Here is a 27,117-nt window from a genome sequence, read left to right as displayed (position 1 = left end):
ACGAGATCCTGAAGAAAGTTCCATAGGTGAAGCAAAATTCTCCATGATCTCACGACTTACACAAACCTAGCAGATCACTCACACACAGATCACCCAGAGAAAGGTAACAAGGAAAGAAATGAAAAAATGGGTAAACTAAACTGGCTTTAAAGAGATGGAGAGTAATCACGTCCTCTCTTAAAGCGGTAGGCAAGTAACCGATAGGTCACGGGATGCTCAGGGCATTGTGGGAACTACTAATACCCTGTGACCAGTTACAGATGCCAATAGTGGTGGTTTTTTTTTTTTTTTTTTTTTTTTTTTTTTTTTTTTTTTTTTTCTTTTTTTTTTTTTTTTTTTTTTTTTTTTTTTTTTTTTTTTCTCCTCCTCTCTCTCTCTCTCTCTCTCTCTCTCTCTCTCTCTCTCTCTCTCTCTCTCTCTCTCTCTCTCTCTCTCTCTCTCTCTCTCTCTCTCCCTACTACTACTACTGGATTTCCAGCTGGTGCTAGTATATATCTTAATGTTAAGACCTTAGGTTTGTTAGTATGAAAAAATACAAATTGATTAAAAAATTTGTCATTTTCTTACTCATTTTACTGCACACACAATATAGCTTGGAACAACCAACTGCAGTTGTTTAATAGCCTGTATGCAATTTATCTTTTCAGATGTTTATGCCCGAGAGACTGGTTCCAACAAGCAGGCTGCTAGTAAGAGCTGCGCACTGTCACTAGTACGACAGCTATATCATTTGAATGTAATCGAAGCATTCACAGGATCATTTAAGAAAAAGGAGGCAGAGCAGTTGAAACCTTATGAAGTAAAACTTAGCTCAGAGTTAATAACACAGTTGGATGGAATTATAAGGGCATCAAATGTAGAACCAGTAGATTTGGTAAGGAAGCTTTGACTTGTAATGTGAGTGCTTAATAGTATTCCTTTTCAAAATTTTCCTAAATTCTTGACCAGTTTTTCTTTGTGCTGATTCTTGTCTCTTCCAGGCTTAGGCCAATTACTAATTCATCTGAGTAAGTTAAGAGTGTAATTTGATTAGGTTGTATTCCTTAGAATGTTGAATTTGGAGATAGATATAATTTTGTTCAGGCTGGGGAGATAAATTAAACATGTTTTGACAGGTATGAGAGTCATTTTAAAGTAATAAATGAGACTGTAGTGTGGGAAGTTATATATATATACATATTTAATAATTTAGAATCAATGTACCCCAATAAATATTGGGTGTATGTATGTTCATATAATAATCATTTGAAAATCATTGCTTTATTTCATAGGGACAGTGAAGTAATGGATAAAGGTGTTCAAAACCTTTAGGAATAGATGCAGACCTGACATAGAACCAAGTTGTGTTTGGGCCTTTAAATGGCCACTTTCACCACCATGTAGACATATCTTTTTCCAAATCTTATATGCCATTGTGATAAGAGGAAACTGAAAGTGAGGACTGTCAAGGTCTACCAATTTTAAATATGAATTTATTCATCAAATTCCACTTCCATTGCATTTAGTAAATGGTTAAGTATATCTTAGTTTTACCAGACAACTGAGCTGATTAACAGCTCTCCTAGGGGTGGCCCGAAGGATTAGATATTTTTACATGACTAGGAACCAATTGGTTACCTAGCAACGGGACCTACAGCTTATTGTGGGATCCGAACCACGTATCGAGAAATTAATTTCTATCGTCAGAAATAAATTCTTCTGGTTCCGCTTTGGCCGAGCCAAGAATCGAACTTCGGACAGTAACTGGTAAAAAATTAAAGTTATCATGAGATGATTAATTGTTACTGTAAAAAAATAAACTTTTATTCTACAGAAATTGCATTAAATTTGCAACCTATTCTGATGCATTGTTTTAAGACCTTTATATTCGTATAGTGAAAATGTCCAGGGACAACTGTAGAGCTATGAATATGCACTGTTCCCAGATGGGGTTAATGCTGTCATAGCACCTTTAGTGGTGCACTGTAGGCATTACAAAAGAATTTTTGCAGCATCCCTTTAGCCCCTAGCTACAACCCCTTTCATTCCTTTTACACTACCCACATTTCTCTTCCATCCATCTTTATTTCCATCCTCTCATAATAGTTCCTCCTGTTTCACCTTAAAATCTCTCTCTCTCTCTCTCTCTCTCTCTCTCTCTCTCTCTCTCTCTCTCTCATCACTGAATGACCTCATAGATCCTAATGCTTGGCCTTTGGCACAAATTTTTGTGTTCATTGTATCAAAATACACCAGTTCTTGATAAGCAGAGGTAGAGATCCTTTGTGAATTTATGGGCAGGATGGTTGTTAGTCATATTGTATAAATTACATACTGTGTTAATTCATTTTAAAATTGCTTATGAAAGACTTTTAATGGTACAGTAATGAATCGTTCTCCATTAGATCATGGTTTTCAGTTCTGGTTCACCCTCAAGGTTGTTGAAAACCATGGAACAAATAGTTGTTTTTTACTAAGTCAATGAATTTCTTTTTCAGAGAGGTATTCCTCCAAATGTCCCAGTAAGTTTGGTACCCAATGTACAGCTGGCTGAATTTGAGTGTTCAGATGGACCAGATTCATTTAGTGGCGTCGTTTCATGGTCACCACCCCAGCAGAATTGGAATCCCTGGACTGCATGTAACATCGATGTTGGACCACTAGCCAATGTACGTAAGAGCAAAGCATGTATGTGTGGGTGTAATGTAGTGAAGATTCTTGCATATTTAATGTAAATGAGTTACTCTTTTTTTTTTTTTTTTTTTTTTTTTTTTTTTTTTTTTTTTTTTTTTTTATTTTTTTTTTTTTTTTTTTTTTTTTTTTTTTTTTTTTTTTTTTTTTTTTTTTTTTTTGAAAGATCAAATCAAGCCCATGGTCACTAGAGCAATAAGCGTCGAAAATTTGTTTTGATAGGATATTAGCCTTGTAGTAGTGATTTTTTTATTGAAACTTCTTGGAGGTGTTCAACTGCTAAATATTTAGTGTTGAGTTCAGTTTATGTAGTTAGATTCCACTTTTTCATGCCAAGCAAATAAATTGAAATCATGAAGGGAATGCAGTTCTTTTAGATGTATACACAAAATGTTTTTTAGAAATTGCATAGGTAAAGTTTCCAATTCTTTTTCCCCCAGATGGATCTAGAGGAACATAGTGTAGAACTTCAAAGGTTACACCAACGTCGTCTCCAGGATGACAGCACCCTCCAGGCCATTATAGATAAGAGATATTCACTCCCTGTTTATAACAAGAAACAAGAGATCCTGGAAGCAATTTACGATAACCCTGTCACTATAATAAGAGGCAACACTGGCTGTGGAAAGACAACACAGGTAAGACTTTGCTTGTTGTTTAATGAATAATTCCTGAGGGTGACAAAATTAGGCATGTACAGTTGACTGTTGACACCATACTGGGGGGGGTTTGGGAGGGATGTGTACCACAACCCCCACAAATAGCTAAAATCTGCAAATACTTAACATCCTTCCAAAAACCCATAGAACTGCTTATTTTAAAGGATAGCCTTTAGAACTGACTATTTGTTCATATACAAAACAAACCTTCAGTTGCTCTTATACGAAACAAACCTTCGGTCTTAACATTAGGATAAATACTTGTGTACACAAAGGACTACAGACATCTGTGCTTGGTCACGAGACGTGGAGCCACCCACATACCCCTTTAACTCGTGACCCCGTTAGCTATTTTTTTTTTTTACCACCTTTAAGAGAGGACGTGCTTTGCTTCCGTCCTTTTAAAGCTGGTTTAGTTTGGCCCCTGTTGTTTTGAATCTGTTGTTTGGAATTCCCAGGCACAATTGTGAACATGAAGCCTTCTCATGCTTCAAGACTTCTTGGATATCACAAGAAGCAGATAAACGCCCAGATATTTTCTTCGACACGTTTGACGTCGGGGTACTCGTCTTGTAGTAAGTTGTAGGTGCAGAAACTCTTCAGTACAGTTAATTCATTGCCTGTACTTTGGATTTTCACATATATCATATGGATTGCCTGTGAATCCAAAGCTTGGATGTATCAGGATGTGCTTTGGGAGTAATTATGACTAATTGTGCTCCTTTCCCTGCGGGGAGAGGTGTGCATCGCCATCTTGTTTTCGTTCTAGATACGTGGGCAGTGGTGATGGAGGTGTGCAATCGGCGTTAGGCCTATCAGGAGTACCCAACCCAAGGACAGTTGGTTTGCTATATGATGTCGCGTTGCCATCCAGGGTCCCACGCAGTGGATGTTCCTTCTATCCTGATATGCACTGAATAGCGGTTGAATGCGTCAACATCTGTAGAGAAGCAGATAGTGCAACATGGCAGCCTTTTGAGTCAGGTTGCTATGCCTACAAGAATAACAACAGCCTTGCACTTCTTGTCGAGTGCTGGCTTCGCATTCAAGATGCTCAGTGATGTCATAAACATGGCGCCCGCCATGACGTCACTTCACAGCTGCGGCCTACACGGAGACACACTTCCATTTTTGCTTCTTTGAGGTACAAGAGTACTTTACAATTATGCTTTCGGATTTGTCGATTTTTTGAACGCACATTGTTTTTGAGAGAAATTGCAAGTGTTAGGAGATTTTAAAATTTGTCATTTTCAACATCGGGATAAATCCAGTGCCAGCTGAAAAAAAAAAAATTCTGTACGGAACTATTGGCATCTGTGCTTGATCAGAGCTATGTGGGATCCTCACCAATGCCTTCAGCATCTTGTTTGATCACTCAGAGTTACTTTCTTACTACCTTTAAGAGAAGGCACGTTTTGTTCTGTGTCCTTTTTAAAGCTAGTTTAGTTTGCCCACTTTTTCATGCTTTCTGTTTATACATTCAACTTACCCGTCAGATATATATGTACATAGCTATTACTCCGTCGTCCCCGACAGAAATTCGAATTTCGCGGCACACGCGGCAGGTAGGTCAGGTGATCTACCCCCCGCCGCTGGGTGGCGGGAATAGGAACCATACCCGTTTCTAATTCATATTTTTTCTGTCGCTTGAAATGTAAACAACGTTTGCAGTTCCTCCTGATGGATTTTCGTGTTTCATCGCCATCGATCGTCTGGGCTAACTTTTACAGGGAAGTAATGGATCTTGGTTGGTTCGGCATACGCTTTTGTTAACTTTTTGATAATATTAACTTCGAAAATTTCGAAGATTAGTGACGTGTAACTACCGAAGTTTTCGGTAGACACTCATGCACTTTCACGAAAGTGAATTACTTATACTTTCATGAAAGGGAATTACTTATATTTATTCATTAATACAAATAAGTGTTAGTTTGATTGAGAAATGTATATCTTTCTTCCTAGTTGGGGAAGTCAGAAAAGTAACTATTCCATTTTAGAAGCTTTATTAGCTCTTGTTGTTAACGAGTAATTATAGTAGTAACAGTACTAGTAGTTGTTGCATCCTCATCACCTTCTTACTCCGCAGAATCTTACAATATCATATTTGCAAATTGTAGACTTGGATATAGTTCAAATGCGAACTCTTGAACGTAAGAAGTGAATATAGTGTTCCCCCCATTACAATGGAGGGTGCGTCTGATCGGCTCTGTCTCGCTCTCAGGTCTAGACCTCTTCCAAGCTCACAAGCCCAGAGGAGAAGGAATGTCAAAAACCGTAAGGAGGTTTCAGAGAATCCCCACCGGTCAGGCGTCCCCTCGGCAGGTTCTGTAGAGCGTCCCAGACTGCCAGGGATAGCCATTGGAAAGGCATCCTAAAACAGTGTTTCTCCCTTTTTATGCCTACTGTTCCATGATGGATAGGAGAACTTCGAATGAATGAATTTGACGAAGATCCTCGTATAATGCCTTCTGGTAGAATTATTCAAAATATTAGAGATCATTCGATAACATTTGTGATAAAGTCATTGTTCGAACTTTTTTTTTTCGCAACTAGACGAGAACGCTATCCCATGGGGGTATGAAATTGTTATTTCAACATAAGATTCCCCATCGGTGGCATTTTTAGATATAGATCTATTCTGTTAGAATGATTTAGATTATTGGTCAATCGAATGAATTATAATGGGTCTCTTGTTGAGTGAGAAAGCATATATGTATGGACTTTTTTAAGCTTCTAGCTCCTACCATGCTTAGGACAAATCGCCTTAGGCCTACGGTATGGCATGGCATACTCACATACCGAAATTTTATGCTATAATGGTCAACTGAAATCCTTACCAAAATTTCCTAAATTAATACGGTTTACCCTTAATGTAACAGTATTATAGAGTATCTATTACGCTAGAGTATGAGTTATATGATGCTTTCGTCTCGAGGTTAAGAGAAAGTGAATCGGAGAAGCATATCTTTATTGGTGAATTGAGAGTAGGATAAGAAACATTTTCTTCGTGTTAGAAGAGGTTTCATGGAATTACCAGTACCCTTCTAGGACTTTCCTAGGAAGAAATTGTTTAAAAGGATTGTTTAGACGACACCTATTTAGTTTATAGACTTGTCGAAGTCTCGTTCGCTTAATTATGCTTATATAAAACTTCCTGAAGCTCGATAAAAATTTTATAAGATTCCTTTATTAAATGGAGTAACTGGCAACTCTAGAAAGGGAAGGCCAGTCGGCTTGCGAAGACTGCTTTCGCTTTGAATTGTTGAGAGAGAGACCAACGGCAGTACCATGTTGTTCTCAGTCGTGAGCGGTCGGTTACAGCTCTCTCTCCTGCGGAATGGGATAATAATCGATCTCTTCCCTACAATCGTGGTCTTAGCCTCGGATTGAGGGAATACCTAAGCTGTCATAAATAAATATTGTCTGCCTTTTGTTAGGAAGCTTTTAATAAGAAAGATATTACAACCTTTCAATGCTGTTTACCGTAGATAACATGATTAAAGGATTCTAATGCAGCCAGAACATTATATTATTTAATGCATAATACTTACGAAAGCATGTCTTATTAGAGTACATACTTAGTGAGAAGAGAGATGTAATAGAGATTCACTTCAAGACTACGCTATGGTTAAGTCTTTCGAGAAACGACACAACCGTATTTAGAATCGGATAGCGCAGAAGTTGTATGAGTCGAATGGGAAACATTCTTTTAGTGGGAAATGGTTTCCCTGAATGGATATACTACGTATATAATAGTTTTCATAATAAGAACGGAATTAACATATGAAATGATGTCGGGTACCATAAAGACACAGATGTTCTGGCACATAACATAAAAGATAATTAGTAGGAGGTGCCAGCCAAAATATTTCTTGTTTCAAGAAAAAAGAGGGGGGGGGGATACGGAAGAATTAACCGAGGAAAGAAAAATTCCCCTTCCGATATACTCGAATTAGAGGAAAATTGAGAAGGAAGCCAAAAATCAACTATGGAAGTACTGTAAAAAAAATTATAGGATTCTTACAGCACCTCTTATTTATATCGAGATTTCTTGACCACGGTTGCAAGTAATGGGCCAGAAGCGTGACGCCTCCCAGTAGCGAGGCGCAAGGCAAGCGCGGGACCTGCGAGGCGCGTGACGCCAACCAGAAGCGGACGCCTCAAGCAGGACGCCTCCAGGAGCCGAGGCGCCAAGCAGCGCCAGGACGCTACGAGGCGCGAGACGTCAACAAGAAGCGTGACGCTTCTCAGGAGAGAGTCGCCAGGCAAGCGCGAGGACGCTCCAAAGCGGTTGACGCCAGCCAGAAGCATGACGCCTCCCAGGAGCGAGGCGCTAGGCAAGCGCCAGGACGCTTCGAGGCGCGAGACGTCAACTAGAAAGCGTGACGCCTCTCAGGAGAGAGGCGCGAGGCAAGCGCTGAGGACGCTCCAAGGCGCGTGACGTCAACCAGAGGCGTGACGCCTCCCAGGAGAGAGGCGCCAGGAAAACGCGAGGACGCTGCAAGTCGCAAGACGCCAGCCAGAAGCGTGACGCCTCCCAGGAGCGAGGCGCCAACCAGGCGCAAGACATCAGGATCTCCAATTTCTCAGTATTTGGAGATAGACTTTCCAAGAGTTTCCTCTTTGAGAACTGACACAAGATCAGTTTTTTCCTGACAGGGACACAAGTTATCGCACAGGCGGCCGTGGGCCCTTGTCAGGATTTAACTGAAATTGCGGAAGTCTCTAACAAGAACAGACTTCTTCATGTCAGGTAACATAGTGGTCGCGTGAGCGACTTCTTTCCTGGCAAGAGGAGTTGTTTTGGGAGAAACTCTTTGTCAGATCAACCTCTACTGACAATTATTCTAGATATCGCACAGGCGAACGTAGTACGTGTCAGGATAAGTGGGTTCTTTCTGCTTTATAGACCTTTACATGGGTGAAGAGAACTGATATCTTTTAAAGGTCTCTCGCTTTCCTCAACCTTATGAGACAAGTGATAGAAAATATATCGGACTCATAAGTTAATCTGGGTGCAGGTTTTAGAAAGACCTTGGCAACCACTTTTTATTGCACGTTTCGGCTAGTCCCTTGAACCATGCAGCTCCTTTTTCTCCTCTTTCATTGTTATTAACAGGATGGTATATTATCCTACTCCCATGTAAACATATAACAAGGGAGACCTTGTAATGTTTTGGTACTGGAAAAGACTCGTAGGAGCTCTCAGTATTGGGTGAGGAGGCTTTTCAAGTAATCTGAAACGTACATTACGGCCTGATGTCCTAGGATAGGAATCTGAATGATTCTCCTCGATCCTGGATCATTTATTAGGAGAATAGGATAATAATAATTTGTTGTTTTGCTGAATAACAATGATAGAATTTTCCGTTCTCTCGTTCGCCCAGGCACAAGGACGGGAAGAAAGAATATAAGAGAGAGGTAGCAATCTACGCCATCTTTATTTTATAGAAAGGGGAATAAAATTTAGTCCTTTTTCCCCTAAAATATAAACTCTTTACAGAATGTAAGACAAAGGGCGTCAAAGAAAGAGAGGATAATACGTTATGCCTCATTTTAGACTTAGAGAGGTTGGATTCACAGAGGTCACGTTCTTCTCACAGCAAGTTTTTGAAGTCTTTTCAAGACAGTCTGAATATTCTTTCAGCATCTATTTTTAAATGGACTTAAAAACAACCTCTCCACTCTGAGTCTGTCTGCGTGCAGACTGACCAGAAGTGGACATGAATGAGAGGATGTTTCAAGGTAAATGACAGTAGTCATGAATAAGTATATGATTACTGCAGATCGTGCTAGAGGGAATGAGGAAACTGTCCTCTTCCGATACCTATGTGAACCACATAGCGGTTTTTTCTTCCCTTTCAGAGGGAAGAATCACCTTTGTATATTTCTGCTATCAAAGAACGCAGTAAAAGGCATATACTCTGTCTCTATAAAGGGAATTGGAGATAGCAGAGCATTAAGATCTTCGGGATCTTATACAATACCTCTATACGACAAGACTAGGAGATCTTATAATTACAATGGGATCCTATTTGGGCCTCAGATTCCGTGTTCTGACAAGATGGAACTGCTCCTCATCAATGTTCTCTTGGTACTAAAGGACAAAATGACAAGTGAAATTTTGGGCTTGGAATCTGGAATCAAATTCTAGAAAGACTAGGCAATGGTTCCTGCTAGGCATGGTATGTTTGGCAAAAGAACTAAAACCTTTTATTCCTGGATCAACGCTTTCAGATAAAGGATTTGTTGTCCAGGCAATGTATTTACATTCTCATCTACAAAAGGAGATAAGGTTTAAACGTTTGCTGACAGAGTCTTGGAATACGATGAGGGCTTAAAAAAACCACTTCCCCAGAAGGTTCGAAGAGATATTTAAAGAGCGTAGAAAATCAGGGAATCCTCCCAATTTCAGCTCAGAATCTCCTTAGACTTCCAGGCTCTTTTTTTTTTTTTTTTTTTTTTTTTTTCCCTGCCTTCGTGCAAGGATAGGGGATATTTTGCAACAAGAGAAACTCTCAACATTAGGAAGACGTGGCTCGTTAGCAAACAGAATCATCAAGTATGATCCTCCTCGGAGGAAGACTGGGTCTCTCGGACTATTAGATTTCCTATCGTCTACTGGAGTGCTAGGACTAAAATTACCTCCCCTTGTTACGGAGGCCATAGCTCAAAGTGAAAGAACTTCTTCCACCCTTTCCATTCTCCTGATAAACGATTGTGGATGTTCCAGACTTTCGGACAATGGTAGCGCCAATCAGGCGCCAAATGCCAAACAGGCGTAAGACGCCAGAGCAAGACAGTCCAAATAAACACCTGTCATTGTCTGATGAGGAGAAGGAGTAGGCCTCCAATCTGGCGCAGATGCGCTAGAGGCGAATAAATCAGGCAAATAAAGTGTCCGAGGTGGACATTGCCAGTTTTCATCGAGACACTTAACAAGCTCGAATCTCCAGCAAGTGGGGAGAAGTCAGCCAGGCGCGAGGAGCCAGCCAGACGCGAGGCGCCAGGCAAGCGAAGCGCCAGCCAGGCGCGAGGTGACAGCCAGGCGCCTGCCAGGCGCGAGACGCCAGGCAGGCGAAAGAAGCGCCAGCCAGGCGCAAGCCAGGCTCTGGGCTTCATCCAGAAGAGTTCTATTTCAAAGAAAGCCCTGGTCTTCTTTGGAACAGTGGAATCTCTAAAGCACTTCTTGAGTAACTCGACGATTCCTTCAAACAGCTAAGAATTAAAAGCGCTTGAAGTGCGGGCTTTTAACAATTCTTGTTCTTTCCATAACAATATGTCGTGGAGAGACATATTAGCTGTAATAACGGGAGATGCAACTCTGTGTTGACTCCTCTTTGCACGAAGGAGATCAAGTGGGCCTATGAGAGATCCTTCTCTCTTTCTTATACGTGTCCACGGATGCGTTGCTGGACTGGGATAGGGAGACGACACCTGATCCTTAAACTAGTGAATTATTTTTTAATTTTTTTTTTTTAACATAAGTGTATTCTTTTTCTGGGTTTATTTTGAAATGAGTTTGGGGATAGCTCTTTTCAAATTAAGCACAAACCCTCGTGTTAGGATCAGGTGATCGGGATCGGTGTTGTGCTCCTTAAATTATGCCAATAGGCATTGGTGTATTGTCATGTAAGTGGATAAGACCCCATGACAAATGACCACTAGATTCTGTCAAAGTAAGTGGATAAGACCCCATTGGACGAAAGATCTACTAAGAAACTCTTAGCCATAGGTCAACATCCTCGCTGAGGCTCTTGAGACGAAGCAGACTACTAGCAATAGCTAGGAAGTCGACCCTTCGTCTAAACACATAGGAACCAACAAGGTTTTTATTTATTTATTACCTACAACGTATGTTGTTTACCTGTATATTCAGTAATAGCTGTCTTTTACCCTCCACCAATGGTGTGAATCAGCTATGTATATCTGACGGGTAGTTGAATGTATAAAAAATGATATTGTTTATGATAAACAACAAATTTTTATACATACTTACCTGGCAGATATATACAATTAAATGGCCCCACCCAGCCTCCCCTCAGGAGACAGCTGGAAGAAAAAATATGAATTAGAAAACGGGTATGGTTCTATTCCCGCCACCCAGCGGCGGGGGGTAGATCACCTGACCTACCTCCGCGTGTGCCGCGAAATTCGAATTTCTGTCGGGGACGACGGAGTAATAGCTATGTATATATCTGCCAGGTAAGTATGTATAAAACTTTATTGTATCATAACAATATCATGTTTCAGTGTGTGTAAATTGTTGTTGGTTTGTATGGGTATCAGGATATCATGGATCTTTTTACCTCCCCGACGGGTTTCTCAGGATCTTGTAAGAAACAGGAAATGCCCAGTTATTAGTTGGTTCCCTTGTTTGAGATTTTATACATTGGTTATCCATGGATCCACACATGGCATGTAGTAGGTGCATTGAAAATGTATGTACAATTACTAATCCTTGTTCTGCATGTCGTTTGTTGGTGAAACAAGGGAAAAAGTTTTATGAAAAGGGTCAGTACTGGAGAGAGGAGACACCTACATCTTTGGGTGACAAAGTGCCTTCATCTTTGTTCTGCTAATTGTGATACTGATCCATGAGTTTCTCCACCTATCCTAAATGCTTCCCATACCCTGTCGGGTTCACCCAATGATTTAGGCTTTTGGGTGGTTTTGTACCTATTTATGCCTCCCTTCCTTCCCAGTGGGGAGGAAAAGACTATGGAGGATATGTAAGTGGCAGGTGTTAGGCCTGTCAGGGGTACGAACCTTGTATGTCTTGTTGACTCACTATATGGCGTCTTGCCTCCCTCCATGTGTTTCTTCTCCCCCTGGTCTCCAATATATGGGGGTGAATGCCATGATATCTGCAGCAACGCATATGATACCAGCACCACAGCCTCTTAGATCTCACTTTGCTGTTCCCGTAGGGCTACCAGCATCAGCCTCGCGTTTTCCATCAAGCACAATAACCTCACAGTCAGGACCTGCATTGCTGACAACTCCAACATGTCGATTGACATGATGCCACAGCCTCCTTCCACCCTTGCATCTTCAGTGTCTGCAAATAGAACTACTCTTTTGGATTCAGTGGCACGCACTGTTGTGGAGAAATTGCAAGCATCAGAAGAGAAAATTTATAAGGAATGCAGAAGAAAAGACGCAAGGCATTGTTGTCGTCTTGTTCTTCTTCTCCTGGTTCAGCGTCGTCGCAAGCTTCAATGACATCGGTGCGTGCTCCAGTCAAACATTGGAGGATAAGGGACTTTGTGGCTAATCCCTGTGCTAAGAGAAGATAATTTCTTCTTCATCTTCGAGCCAGGACTGTCACACCCCTGTTTGAAGGAAAGCGCTAAAGTTCTAGTTGTTAGCGCCAAAACAAAGAATGACGGCCATCGTTTTAATACATTATCACAGCAGAAGAAGTCGTTGAATGGTGGGGTGGATGGTGCTGTGGGTGTGGTTGTAAGGATCACGGAAAAGAATTTTGGGCATTCTTCGAGAGCATTTCAAGAATTGCAGTGGGAGTTCATCGGTTTACAAGACAGGTGAGCAGGTCCCAGCTCTCCTGTAAGGCTGTTCAAGGTGAGGAGAAAGGATGACAATGCACCAATTAAAAGAACTAATAATAATGTTTGTAGACACATTAAATGAAGGAGTTCATTCATTTAACAGGCAGGGCAAATTGTGAAGTTGTGGTTTGCCCCTGGGCCGAAAGATCAAGGTCAAAATCCCCAACAGCCGCAGTTGACGACCATAGAAATGTTAATGACTCTTGCACTGCTTCACGGAACCATCAGCCTGAAGGAATAGGCAGCATTCTCGTTCTCAGTCAAGGAGCAGTGAAAGGTATCACCAATCATGTTCACCTGGCGGTTTTTCAAGAAATAGTGAGGATCAGCCATTAGATAACACTGGTGCCGCAGCCGTATGATTGAGTGGCCTTGAATCCCACAGATGTTTGTCTGGTGATAGGAGTGATATACCTTCTTCAGTGGCGGAAGAAAATGATTTTGAAGCATAGGAAGTAAGAGAATCGGGAGTTTCTTGCTTCTTATGAGCAGGTTATTGACTTTATTCATCGATCAATCATTTTTCAAGGAGGTTCTGAAGCTCCTTCCAGCAAAGCTCTAATGGAAATTGCTTAACAAAAGTAAATTAGGTAAAAAAAATTAAAATTGAGTAAAAAAAATAAAAATAGGAGCATGGTACTTTTTTATTGTCAAACAAAGATGGGAGTAACTAAGGGAAACAAACAAAACAAAAATTCTTTCATTTGACATACAGTTGGCATGTGCTTGCAGGGTAACCCAATGGCTCTTAGCTGCAAAATGTTTCACACTATAATTTGATGTATTAACCCTTAAACGACCGACTGGACATATTTTACGTTGAACATTTTTTTGTCTCTCGGGTGCCGACATGGACGTATTTTACGTCGACATACAAAAGTTTTTTTAAAAATTCGCGGAAAAATACTTTTCAGGCCTACCAGCCGAAAACTCTTGAATCACGCGCCTTGGGGGATGCTGGGAGTTCACGGATCAAGGTGTTGTTTAGTTTACAATCGTTCGCAGGCGCGCAAGCACGAATTTCTTTCTTACCGCACTAAAAAGTATCTGTGACACATCTCGGAAATTATTTTGTCACTTTGACATAATTTTTGTACCATTTTAAATTAGCCGTTACATGGAGTATTATATTTGAAAATGTGCACATTTTTATGTAGAACACAACAAAAAAATACTCATGATTGTAGCTTTTATCAGTTTTGAGATATTTTCATATAAATAACGATAAGTGCCAAAATTTCAACCTTCGGTCAACTTTTGACTCTACCGAAATGGTCTAAAAACGCAATTGTAAGCTAAAACTCTTATATTTTAGTAATATTCAACCATTTACCTTAATTTTGCAACTAATTGGAAGTCTCTAGCACAATATTTCAATTTATGGTGAATTTATGAAAAACTTTTTCCTTACGTCCCGCGCGGTAAAACTCTTCCGAAAATAATCATACATGCGATTGTGGTAATGTTTTCACCATTTTAAATTAGCCGTTACATAAAGTTTTTATATATGAAAATGTGCGCAATTTCATGCACAAATTACAACTAAAAACAACCCATGGTTGTAGCTTTTATCAATTTTGAAATATGGTTCATAGTAAAAAATGATAAGTGACAAATTTTCATCCTTCGGTCAACTTTGACTCACCGAAATAGCGAAAAACGCAATTGTAAGCTAAAACGCTTATATTCTGGTAATATTCAAGCATTTACTTTCATTTTGCAACAAATTGGAAGGTCTCTAGCACAATATTTCGATTATGGTGAATTTATGAAAAAAATAACATTTTCTTTACGTCTGCGCCGGTAACTCTCTCCGAAAAAATCATACGTGCGATTGTGGTAATGTTTGCACCATTTTAAATTAGCCGTTACATAAAGTTTTATATATGAAAATGTGCGCAATTTCATGTAGATACAACAAAAATAATTGAAGGTTGTAGCTTTTCTCATTTTGAAATATTCGCATATAAATCACGATAAAAAGAAAAAAAAACCACGTTCAGTCAACTTTGACTCTACCGAAAGTGGTCGAAAAACGCAATTGTAAGCTAAAAAAACTCTTACAGTCGAGTTAATATTCAGTCATTTATCTTCATCTTGAACAAATTCAAAGTCTCTAGCACAATATTTAAATTTATGGTGAATTTAAAAAAAAAAAAAACTTTCCTTCCCTCCGCACGCGGATTCTCTGCCACAAATCTCCGAAATGTGTACGTCCCATTCTCGGAAGGATTTGCTCCGTTTCATATTTAGGCATTTCATAGAGTTTTATATATGAAAATGTGCGCAATTTCAGTAGAATAAAACTAAAAATATTTGAAGTTGTAGCTTTTCTTATTTCCAAAATAATTGCATATAAAAAAAAATATATATATAAAAAAAACGACATTCGGTCAACTTTAACTCGTCAGATATGGTCGAAAACTGCATTTGTAAGCTAATATTCTTATAGTATAGTAATATTCAATCATTTGTCTTCATTCTGAAAGAAATTGGAAGTCTCTAGGACAATATTTAGATTTATGGTGAATTTTTGAAAAAAATATCTGTTTACGTCCGCGCGTTACGAATTCATGCATTATTTTGTGATAATATTTTCTCTGTGTTGCTTTTATCGTTTTACAATGTGTTATATAACAAAATGATCGCAATTTAGTGTACATTACAACACAAAAAAAGTAACTTGTTACCTTTAACCGTTTTGCGCACAGCGCGATTTGAATACAATTAAATCTGAAATTTCGTTTTTGCGCTATCATATATCGCATATTTATATATGATAATGATAAATTTTTTTCATTTCTAATGGTTGCATACTAAACTTCAGGCAATGACAAAGAAAGGAGCCAAAAATGAACTCATAATCTTGAAAACTAAGCGCGCTGTGATTTTTTGAAAAAAATATTTTTTCCGCTTCCGCGCTCACTCTGAAACACCTCCGGCACACGGGAGACATTTTTTTTTTACTGCTTCGGCGTTTAAGGGTTAACTACACTCTTGTCCCTTCTGACTGTACTTTCTTTAATGAATCCTGTCTTAGTTTTCATTCTCTCAGACAAAATATATCTTGATGAAGTGTCTATACGTAAGCAACTTGATTAAAAATGTGCTTAAAGCTAGAAAGAAGGTAAGGTTGGATGGCATGCCTCCTTACTCAGAACCTCAAAATGACCCTGGTAGCTCCTTTATGGCCAAAGGCAGAGTGGTTCCCAGACCTGCTGGAACTCCTTATAGACATGCCGAGAGTGTTACCCCCATGGAGCAACCTACTATGTCAGCCGCACATGGAGAGGTACCACCAGTCGGTGAAGTCCCTATCGCTTCACGGGTGGAGACTCAAGTATTTCCTCCGAGCGAGAGGGTTTTTGCAAAAAACAGCAATTCAGATGGCAGGAAATATCAGAAAATCATCTGCGGCAGTATACCATGGAAAGTGGTCGGCATACTGTGATTGGTGTTGTAGAGGGAACTTGTCTCCACTCAGTACCGCTATTCAGCAGTTAGCAGACTTTCTGGTATATCTCAGGACAGAAAGGCATATGTCTGTATCTGCAGTGAAGGGGTACAGAGCTGCTCTAGCCTTAGTCTTACGAATGAAAGGGGTGGACATTTCGTCTTCATGGGAGTTGGCCATGCTGATGAAGAGCTTTTAAGTCATGTCCACCAGGGAACTAAAAGCCCCAGATTGGGATCTGACCATGGTACTGAGTAGTCTGACAAAACCCCCCTACGAACCACTAAGGCAGTCTACAGATAGGAGCCTGACCCTGAAGACAGTCTTCTTATTGGCCCTAGCTTCAACCAAAAGGGTGGGGGAGCTACATGGCCTGTCATATCTCATAAAGCACTCGAGATGTTGGAAGTCAATGGTATTAGAGTTTGTTCCGGAATTCGTGGCCAAGACTCAAAACCCAGCAATAATGGACGGCTGATTCGACTCCTTTTCCATACCTTCCTTGGTAGACTTTGTAGACAATGACAAAGATGAGATGCTTCTGTGCCCCGTCAGGGTAATAAGAGAGTACTTAAGAAGGACAAGGCACCTCAGGCTGGGGTGCCGGAGGTTGTTCGTAAGTACAGGACGGAACAAGAAGGAAGTGTCCAGGAATACAATATCGTTTAGGCTAAGGGAGACGATCAGGAATGCCTACATGATAGAAGACAGGGAGTCAAATAGCCAGGAGAGAGCTAGAGCTCATGACATCAGAGGCTTGAGTGCTTCTTTGGCATTTAAGAAAAAGATGTCTGTGGAGAGAATTCTGAAAGCTGGTGTTTGGAAATGACAAACAACTTTCACCTCATTTTATTTAAAAGACGTTGCCCATAGATCCTTGGACACTTTTTCCTTGGTTCCAGTGGTGGCGGGCCAGCAAGTGATATATAGCTCATCCAGTACCCCTGGCGGGTCAGTATGTGTCTAGTCTAAGATGAAGGTATGAAAGTAGAATGAATGGGATATCTGGTCTTTTTTCTTTACTACTTTCTTTCTACTCCTTTACCTATGGGCAGTATGAAGGAGGGTACCATCATATGCTGGAACGGACTAGATGCAGGTGAGGTGGTCAGCCATACTGTGAAGTTATCTTAGGTTATGGTATACTTCTCAGTAGCAACACACCCCTGTAGGTAATAGGGAAGAGAGGGGTGAGGGTGGATCCAGATACAAGGGACAAGAGTAGTTTATGAGAAGGGAAGGTTCTCTGTTCTCCCATAATGTATAAATCATAGAATGGTATCAGCACCCAGTGAGGGAAACCAATAGATTCGCTTATATCTTTGGTTCTAGGTTCATTGTCCATTCTTTTGGAATTCCCCTAATATTTGGAAATGGATGAGGTGGCAAACTCCCAGTCAGTTATAGAGACTCACCTCCCTCCAATAAGTAAGTCTATCCTAATGTTAAGACCGAAGGTTTGTTCCGTATATGAACAAATACCAAATTTGTAACGAATGTGTATTTTTCATAACTAACAAACCTGAGGTCTTAACAGGTAAAGACCCACCTCGAACCACCCCTCTAGCAGTCTAAACTGGGTTAGAAATATAACTAGTGGGTCACAGGACGCCGAGGGCATTCTGGGTATACATGCCCCATGACCTGGTATAGATGCCAATAGTCCCTGAATCTCACAAGTGTAATTTTAATTCTACCTGTTTCCAGCTTGGCGCTAGTAAATCCTAATGTTAAGACCTCAGGTTTGTTAATTATGAAAAATACAAATTAGTTACAAATTTGGTATTTTTTGAGGGACCGAATGCTGATTTATTGTAGTTTTGCTTCTGATTAGGACAAGATGCTGAACCCCAACAGTGGCTCAGTTTGACTTTAGATGGCACTAAAGGTTCTTTTATTTTGCAATGCCAGCTGCATCTTGTTCTGAATTTTACACATTTCATTTGTAAATTTTTCTATTGTTTACTTTGTATCTGTTTTAAATGCTAATGTGGAAACTATATTTTATTACTCAGTGAATGTCTAATATTCAATCTATAACAAAAATTATTTTATCCTTTGTCCAAACCTAATTACAGAAGTTGTAAGCTACTCTAAACACACTCATCTTACCACATTTATTTTTGTTTTTAACAGGTTTGTCAGTACATACTTGATGACTGTATCCAGTCGGGTTCAGGTGCATACTGTAACATTATCGTCACCCAGCCCAGACGAATATCTGCAGTTTCAGTGGCAGATCGTGTTGCTCAGGAACGCGGAGAGGAATTGGGTAACAGTGTAGGGTATTCAGTGAGGTTTGAGTCCATTCTCCCAAGGCCCTATGGTGGAGTGCTCTTCTGCACAGTAGGTGTTCTCCTTCGAAAACTAGAAGCTGGTTTGAGAGGTGTATCCCATGTCATTGTTGATGAAATTCATGAGCGAGACATCAATACAGATTTCATCCTTATTGTTCTTCGTGATATGGTAAGTTTTTTTAATCTGTTTCAAGAGTTTTTCAGGAAGCAATGCAGTAAGCATGTTTTTTAAACTGCATATGATTGTATTTGCTGTTGGTGTATATGTATATATATCCATATTTACAATGAAGTAATGTTACCCATATTTACACCCATATTTACAATGAAGTGATGTTTTGAAATCTGTCAAGGTGAAAAAGCCCATGTAATTGCAACTTACATTGGTATTTTTCTGTTTGTAATTTTTTTTTTTTTTTTTTTTTTTTTTTTTAATTATTATTATTATTATTGTTGTTGTTGTTGTTGTTATTTATTATTATTTATTATTATTTATTATTATTATGATTATTATTGATTATTATTTGTTTGTTGTTGTTGTTGTTTATTTTATTATTTATTATTATTTTATTATTATTATTATTATTTATTATTATTATTATTATTTATTATTATTATTTTATTATTATTATTATTATTTATTATTATTTTTTATTATATTATTATTGTTATTATTATTATTATATTATTCTTATTATTATTATTTATTAGTATTTAATTTTAATTCATTATTTATTATATTTATATTATTATATTTATTATTAACATTATATTATTATTATTATTATTATTATAGTTATTATTATTATTATTATTATTATTATTATTGACAGGTCCGTGCATTCCCAGATCTTCGCATCATTCTTATGTCAGCCACCATAGATATAAGTCTGTTCTCAGATTATTTTGAAAACCCTGTTGTGGTAGAAATTTCTGGTCGGGCTTTCCCTGTACAGCAGTACTTCTTAGAAGATTGTGTTGAGCTTACCAAGTTCGTTCCTGTTCCTGACAGCAAGAAGAAAAACAAGAAGGTTAGTACTGTCTGCACCTCAGAGCTTGTGGTGTTGAAATGTTATCTTCAGACATTTGTCCTTAATTATGAATAGCAGCTGTGTAGGGAGTTTGTAGATAGTTTGAAGACTCAGTTTGCAGTTTTGCTGATTATATAAAATTTATTGTTAATCATGGATGCATCATATGTGAACCTGGTTATTCATAATGTGCCTGGGTTATTCAATGTCTTTGTCACAAGAAAGTACTTTGAAATTAACTATTGAAGCAAGCTACTCTAGACTTATGTCCATTTGTAAATAGAGCATAAACAAAGGCAAGAGAGTATTGCAGAAGAAAGTAGAAAAAGTGTGAGTGGATGTACATTAGTCGAGTGTTCAGTTCAATTATTAATTAAGTAACAATAGTAAGATTAAGTAGACAATTGCAAGATTAACCATATTGTTGTATAAAATACTTATTTTGAAGAAATTTATGGTTGCACAAATAAACAGAATTTATGAATCCAGTGTTGTTAATGTCTGAATGATTTGTAATTTAAACATATTTTCAATTTCATTTGTCTACTTAAATTTTTACATCTTCAACTGAAGTAGAAGATGAAGAAAGATGGGAATTTGATGACTAACACTTTTTTTTTTACTAATCATTACCCAAGATAAAACTTAATTTCCAAATCCAGAGAAGCTTGTTAAAATTTTTCCTTAATGCAAGTATCATTATGCTTTGGTAGGACAAGGATGATGATCTGCCTGGTGATGAACCTGAAGAAAATATGAATTATGTGAAATCAGATGAGTACTCGAATGAAACTAAACGTTCAATGGCTATGATGAGTGAAAAGGATTTGAGCTTCGAGCTCATCGAAGCATTGCTGAAATACATAAGGGACCTCAACACTCCTGGGGCTGTCTTGGTGTTTCTTCCTGGGTGGAATCTTATATTTGCTCTAATGAAACATCTGAATCATCATCCAGCATTCAGTAAGTTATTGGAGCTCCTCTTTAGTAAGGCGTGAATGAATGAATATAGTATTAATGAATGAAACCCTCCAGAACATGTACTGTGAGTTTCTTCATTTCTCCATGTCTCTTACAAAAATGTTGTTAGAAGTTAAGCTTCTTAATTTGCTACAATTGTTTTATAAATCTAGGTCACTTACACAGCTCTAGGCTACAAGATGAAGAGAGATTCTATCAGTTATGTACATTGTTTTATATGTACCTTAACCATGAGACCTAATATTGTAGCTACTTGCTGTTTGTCATGGTTATACATTGAACCCCCTGTATTCGTAGTCTTGCATATTTCTGGATTTCTCTATGAACCACATCTACCCATTATTCATGGGAAATTCAATATGTTTTTCTATGAGAATATCCACAAATTACTGTATTTTCATATCAGTTCCATAATTAAATGCACTTTTTGTGATAAACTATTTTTAAAAACTATAACCATTTTAGTGGGTTTTTCTTGAGTATGAACTAACAAAATAGCCAGTTTTAAACTTTTTTAAGGGCTTCTGAATATTCATGGATTCTAGCTATTCGCGGGGGGGTTGGGAGGGGGGGCCTCTGGTGCACATCCCCCACAAATAAGGGGGGTCCACTGTACTCTTGTATGCCAAAAATGTTGAAATTCACTTACTTCCATTGTGGTTTATTATCTCATTTTCAGGTAGTCGTGATTACTGTATCTTACCATTGCATTCTCAATTGCCCCGTGAAGATCAGAGAAGAGTATTTGAACCTGTACCTCCAGGTGTGACTAAGGTAGGATTCTACTGTTTTCTGACATCTCCCTTTCTTGTTACTGTGATTAATGTGGCCAATTAATTAGTTTTACCAGTTAGTACTCCTGTTATTATACATTTTCAGATTATCCTTGCTACCAATATTGCTGAAACTTCAATCACTATCGATGATGTCGTCTTTGTGATTGACTCCTGCAAAGCAAAAATGAAGCTCTTTACATCTCATAACAACATGACAAATTATGCCACCGTTTGGGCATCACGTACAAATCTTGAGCAACGAAAGGGTCGTGCAGGGAGAGTCAGACCTGGTTTCTGCTTCCATCTTTGCAGTAAAGTAAGTTGATAATTCAATTTTTGGCTGCCTTCATATTTTCTTTTGCCAAGCTGACGGGTATCTATAAATGGTATAGTGAGGTTTGTTGAACTATGTATTCATTTACAAATGTGAAACTCGCTATGATTTTTATGTCTTGTTGTTAGTGGGGTATATCACATTTTGAAATCACTCATCATAGTGGATAGAAAGTTGATGTCACCTAGCAGACTTGTTAATTGTTTTATAGGGAGGGAATATTTTTTAGAAAACTCAATAAATTCATTGTTAATGAGTAAAAACTTATGTAGAAAGTACAGTAGAAGGGTTTTCTGAAGGAAGATGAGGGACAGTTAGACCATGAGAGACATGGCTGAGAAAGATGGAGTAAAGTAGCAGGCATTAAATGGGGAAGTAGCATGGCATTTTAAAATAGACATTTAAATGCTGGAAGAATCTTATTTTGGACCATGGTCAGTAGCAGAATTATTAGCATTTAAAGTTTTAACATTATTACTTACTTTTACCAGACTACATGAGCATTTGTTGTGTTTAGGGGTAAATTGTAACCTGTACATTTTTCATCAGTAATGAAGTGAATGATGATGTAGAAACCATATCCATTGAAGGTGTTTGTGTAAGTAGTGATACAGATTTTGCAGGTTTATTATACAGTACAATAAAAATAGAGCCAGTAATCAACAAGATTTGGAAAGTTTAAATGTATATAAGGAGATGGGCTGATGTGACCTTTTTAAGTGCTTCACAGGCATTTCTGAACATGCTATATTTACAGGCACGCTTTGACAGTCTTGATGAACATATGACTCCTGAGATGTTCCGAACACCACTTCATGAAGTTTCCCTGTCGATCAAGTTGTTGCGTCTTGGATCCATTGGAGAGTTCCTTTCAAAGGCAGTGCAGGCACCCCCCATAGATGCTGTAATTGAAGCTGAAGTAATTTTAAGAGGTACTGTAGTAATGATGTACTTTAGCTTTGAGATTTAACATTTTGAAGGCGAGATCTTTCAATTGGATATGTAGGTAGTATTCATGTTGCACATTATGAGTAACTTATTGGGATTCCTCAAGTTTTGTAATGGGTAAGATCACCAGAAATGTGTTGTTCACTTTTCATTGAAATGAATTTTATATCATTGTAGTTTTTAACAGTGAATGTTACTGATTTGTGTATTGCATTAGATATTTTGCCAAAAACCTTTATTTGGTTAAATTTTGAGTAGAACTGCATTATCTGGAAATGATGGAAAAGTATTCTACCTGACAATATTGAATAACTGATTTAGAATTTTTTGCTTAAGAAATTGATGTCTTTGCATCAGTTTTGAGAAGTTGAATGCGCTGCTTTTGCCGAGTAGAAGTTGTGACGTTTAGTTGGCTGATGGCAGAAGCTTTTTGAACCAGATGACACATTCAAAGCTGGTGGGGTAAATTTTGTTAATCTTTTTCAGAAATGAAGTGTTTGGATAGACACGATGAGTTAACTCCCCTTGGGCGAATATTGGCACGTTTACCCATTGAGCCACGGTTAGGGAAGATGGTGATTTTAGGATCAATTTTCTTCTGTGGAGATGCGATGTGTACAATAGCTGCCCATAATTCCACTTCCCCAGAAATCTTTATCATTCGTATGTATTTGCATCGGGTTTTGATGTGAACATAATTTTTAGGCAGTAATGGTATATAACCTTATTTATTGTAATGATATTTTGTGGAATATTTTTGTTAAGCTGAACTCGCTGCATTCTTCTCAAAGTTGATTTTATCCACAGCTCCTGAATTTAGGAGACTGAGTCCTTTCCAGAAAGCATTCTCTGGCAACCGTTTTAGTGATCACATAGCAGCCCTCAATGCATTTAACTGCTGGGAAGAGGCTCGTGTGGGTGGTGAGGATGCTGAAATCAATTTCTGTGATTACAAGGGACTTTCGATGCCAACTCTGCGAGTAACTTGGGAAGCTAAGGTACTATACATTGATCTAGTAGCTTTTGTGTACCTCTGTGTACCTCATGATTTTAGCCTTTTATTGTTAAAGCTACATGAGAGGTATGTTGGTAAATATCTCTGTAACTTAGTCATATGAAAATCAATAGTTTTCAATTAGTAATGTGGTAGAATGACTTTACATCTTCTGAAACAGATGAACTTTGGCTTCGTGTAATTCTTTTATAGTAAAGATCTATTTCAACAGAACCAGCTTAAAGAGCTAATGGTAGCTGCTGGCTTCCCAGAGGAGTGTCTTCTCCCACAGACCTACAATTTTGTTGGCCCTGATCCTAAAGTTGATGTCTTAGTAGGTCTCATGACTTTAGGACATTACCCTAATGTTTGTGTTCATAAGGAAAAACGAAAGGTTAGTTTAAACCCACTGTACTGAAGAATCAATTAAGTTTGGTCTAATTGAGGTTACTGAAATTTAAATATAATTTATTTGAATCAATAATTTGTAAGAAATACTCCAAGTACATTTTCAATAATTTTTGTATATTACTTCCAAGTTTACATTTTCAAATATTTTTTTATATTTCAGGTGCTAACACAGGAGTCGAAAGCTGCGCTCATCCATAAATCTTCTGTTAATTGCAGTAACAAGGAAATTCATTACCCATCACCATTCTTTGTATTTGGAGAAAAGGTAAGATATTTATATATATATATATGTGTGTGTGTGTGTATATATATATATATATATGTATATTATGCAATATAAACACTGTATCGTGCTTCTAAGAAATCAATAGAAGGATCCTTCTATTTTTAGACCTGTAAAAATTTTCCCAAATAGTTCTTGAACCCCATAGATGTGCACCAAGTCAAATTTTTTGTTGATGAGAGAGAAATGGTTTTTTATAAAGGCAATATTTATGTATAAAATTAAAACTTGGTCCAGCTGACTTGAGTGCAATTCATAGGTTTGAGAGAAAAATTTAATTTTGGATTTTAGATTTTTTTTTTACAGAAATGCATTGTAAACTGCTAGTCTAGGCTATTGTATTTGGTATAAGAGGTATATCATTGATTCAAACATTGAATAAATATGCAATACACTATTTACTGTTATACACACATTTATCAGATTGCATTAAAAGATGGTACTTTATCATAGTTAGAGTGAAATAACAGGAAAAATTTTCAGAGAAAGAGAAAGGATGAGGAAAGAGGCTCACATTTATATTGCTCATTGAAGTCAAATTTACTTGTAATTAACAAATGAACTGAGAATGAAAATCTTGTAAATTTAATGTAAATATTCTCACTTCATTGTGTGGATTACTGTAAATGTCTCTCTCTCTCTCTCTCTCTCTCTCTCTTCTCTCCTCTCTCTCTCTCTCTCTCTCTCTCTTTTCTTTTCTTTTCTATTCTTTTCTTTTCTTTTCTTTTCTTTTCTATTCTATTCTTTTCTATTCTTGTTTTCTTTTACAGGCAGGCAGGCAGGCAAACACCATTGCCTGTATGGAAAATAATTTTTAACCAAAGAAACATACGGTGCATACTGTTACATGGAGATACACACACAATGTACATAGCACACTTAATACAATAAAAATACTGAGCTAGAGAGAAAGAGAAGTGGGCTGCACACAGTAATTGTGTAGTGTTTTGTAACATGTTAACAAGAGAAACTCGCACTTTTTCATTTTTATTAAGATTTTATGTTTAGTGAATTTACATATCTTTTACATCTCAGTTGAGAGACTTACTACAGTTGGTATGTTTTTAAGCGATACAGTACATTATTGTAACAAACCTTGAATTACCCCTCTTGACAGTTTAATTGGGTTGGAAGAATAACTGATGCTATCACAAGATGCTTAAGGGATTGTAGGAGATCCCACAGACCATGTGGTCAGGTTTGGGGTCAATTATGAATTGAATTTGAATTGATGCTAAAATTGCATGAATTGAAATTAAAAAAAGAAATTTTGAAATAATTGCAATTTATTTGGAATTGATGCCAAAAACTTAAGATGAATTGACATGAATTGATGGTAAAATGTGGTGAATTGATATGAAATGATGCTAAAATGCTGCCATTTGATGTGACTTGATTGATACAGCCTTATAATATGTATAACAGATCTTGTGTATTATAAGCTGAACCATTACACACCATCTCATAAAGGCTAACAAGAGGAATTAAAGCATGCATTCTTGAACATGACATGTTATGAAGAGATTAGCTTTATACAGATAAAATTAGGCTATAAAGAATAGAACATAAGAATTATGGATTATCATAAAAAAAATTCTGAGTTTTCCAACTACTGTTTTGGGTCATACCCATTCCGTCCCTGTACCCACAGTCCAGATCAAGTTTTGTTCTGCCTTACTTGCCCTATCTTGTCAGATACTGTGGTGTTTGGAAACTATATTCATATAATCATAAGCTGGACCTGTTACACACCATTTCACTTAGGTAAACTGACAGGAATTAGGCTTGTCAATCTTGAACATGTTATGAATATGTAGATATATCTTTATAGATAGAATTAGGCTTTGAAGAACAGAACATACAGATTATAGGCTGTTGTGGTAATTTAGGATTTTGATTTAGTTTTCCAACTCTACTTTTCTGAGCCATTACAAGTTACTGCGGTCCTGTAACACACTGCAGATTTAAAGTATTGTCCTGACTGACTTGCCCTATCCTGTCAGCTGCTATGGGGTGTTTGGGCTAAACCATATTTCATATGATCATACGCTGGACCTATAACACACCATCTCATTCAGGCAGACTGATAGGAAATACAGTAATACCTCGGGTTACGAATGTAATCCGTTCCGGAACCTGCTTTGTTGCCTAAAAAATTTATGGCCTAAATGGAATTTCCCATAATGTTATAAAAAGCAAATAATGCATTCCACCCACCCATAAATGACCATTTCAATTCATATTTTTCCATTTATTTTTGTTTACTAAGGTTGAAAATTCTTGTAGGAATTACATAAAATTATAAAATTGAAGAATGAAATTAAATATAAACACTAAATTTAATATGCATGTACAGTAAAACCTGAACTTTACCTTAGGTGACTGTGGCTGCTGGCGTGATGGAGACGGGAGGAGGAGGAGGAGAGAGTGAAAAAGTTATGGGGGAAAAGCGGTTTTTTTAGGGGGTCACGTGACCCTCGTTAAGTTTTTCTACCACAGTCAGTTTGGAGTACCTGAGTTCATGAGATAGGCCTATATGAGGTAACATTTTTCCAAGGCAAAATTTTTGGAAGCCAAGTTTTTGTTAATTGAAAATGTGAGCTTTATGTTTCTTACAAAGCTGTATAATTTTTTGTGGATGATGAATGTTGATACTTGATACAGATGTGAGTAGCTTGTCCGAGGTTAGTAAATCAGATAGACAGTA

General features: G+C 37.8%; 1 protein-coding gene and 1 pseudogene across 1 annotated transcript in view; both read left to right on the top strand.

The window, feature by feature from the left end:
• The window catches only part of LOC135219803 (ATP-dependent RNA helicase A-like), a 43,238-nt pseudogene extending 42,618 nt beyond the window's left edge, over window positions 1-620 (top strand).
• A 27-nt stretch (window positions 621-647) lies between these two features.
• LOC135222312 (ATP-dependent RNA helicase A-like) overlaps window positions 648-27,117 on the top strand; it is a gene marked incomplete at both ends in the record, with an annotated part of 50,002 nt that continues 23,532 nt past the window's right edge. Inside the window, 13 exon segments of the mRNA XM_064260401.1 lie at window positions 648-874; window positions 2,478-2,648; window positions 3,111-3,308; window positions 18,492-18,821; window positions 19,486-19,683; window positions 20,397-20,646; window positions 21,344-21,438; window positions 21,544-21,756; window positions 22,532-22,706; window positions 23,209-23,385; window positions 23,530-23,720; window positions 23,949-24,110; window positions 24,288-24,392. Of these exon segments, the coding sequence (XP_064116471.1) occupies window positions 648-874; window positions 2,478-2,648; window positions 3,111-3,308; window positions 18,492-18,821; window positions 19,486-19,683; window positions 20,397-20,646; window positions 21,344-21,438; window positions 21,544-21,756; window positions 22,532-22,706; window positions 23,209-23,385; window positions 23,530-23,720; window positions 23,949-24,110; window positions 24,288-24,392 (2,492 nt within the window).

The sequence above is a fragment of the Macrobrachium nipponense genome, chromosome 20, assembly GCF_015104395.2.
Source record: "Macrobrachium nipponense isolate FS-2020 chromosome 20, ASM1510439v2, whole genome shotgun sequence".
NCBI lineage: Eukaryota > Metazoa > Arthropoda > Malacostraca > Decapoda > Palaemonidae > Macrobrachium > Macrobrachium nipponense.
Note: the sequence above shows the minus strand (reverse complement) of the source record. Positions and strands in the feature narration are given on the sequence as shown.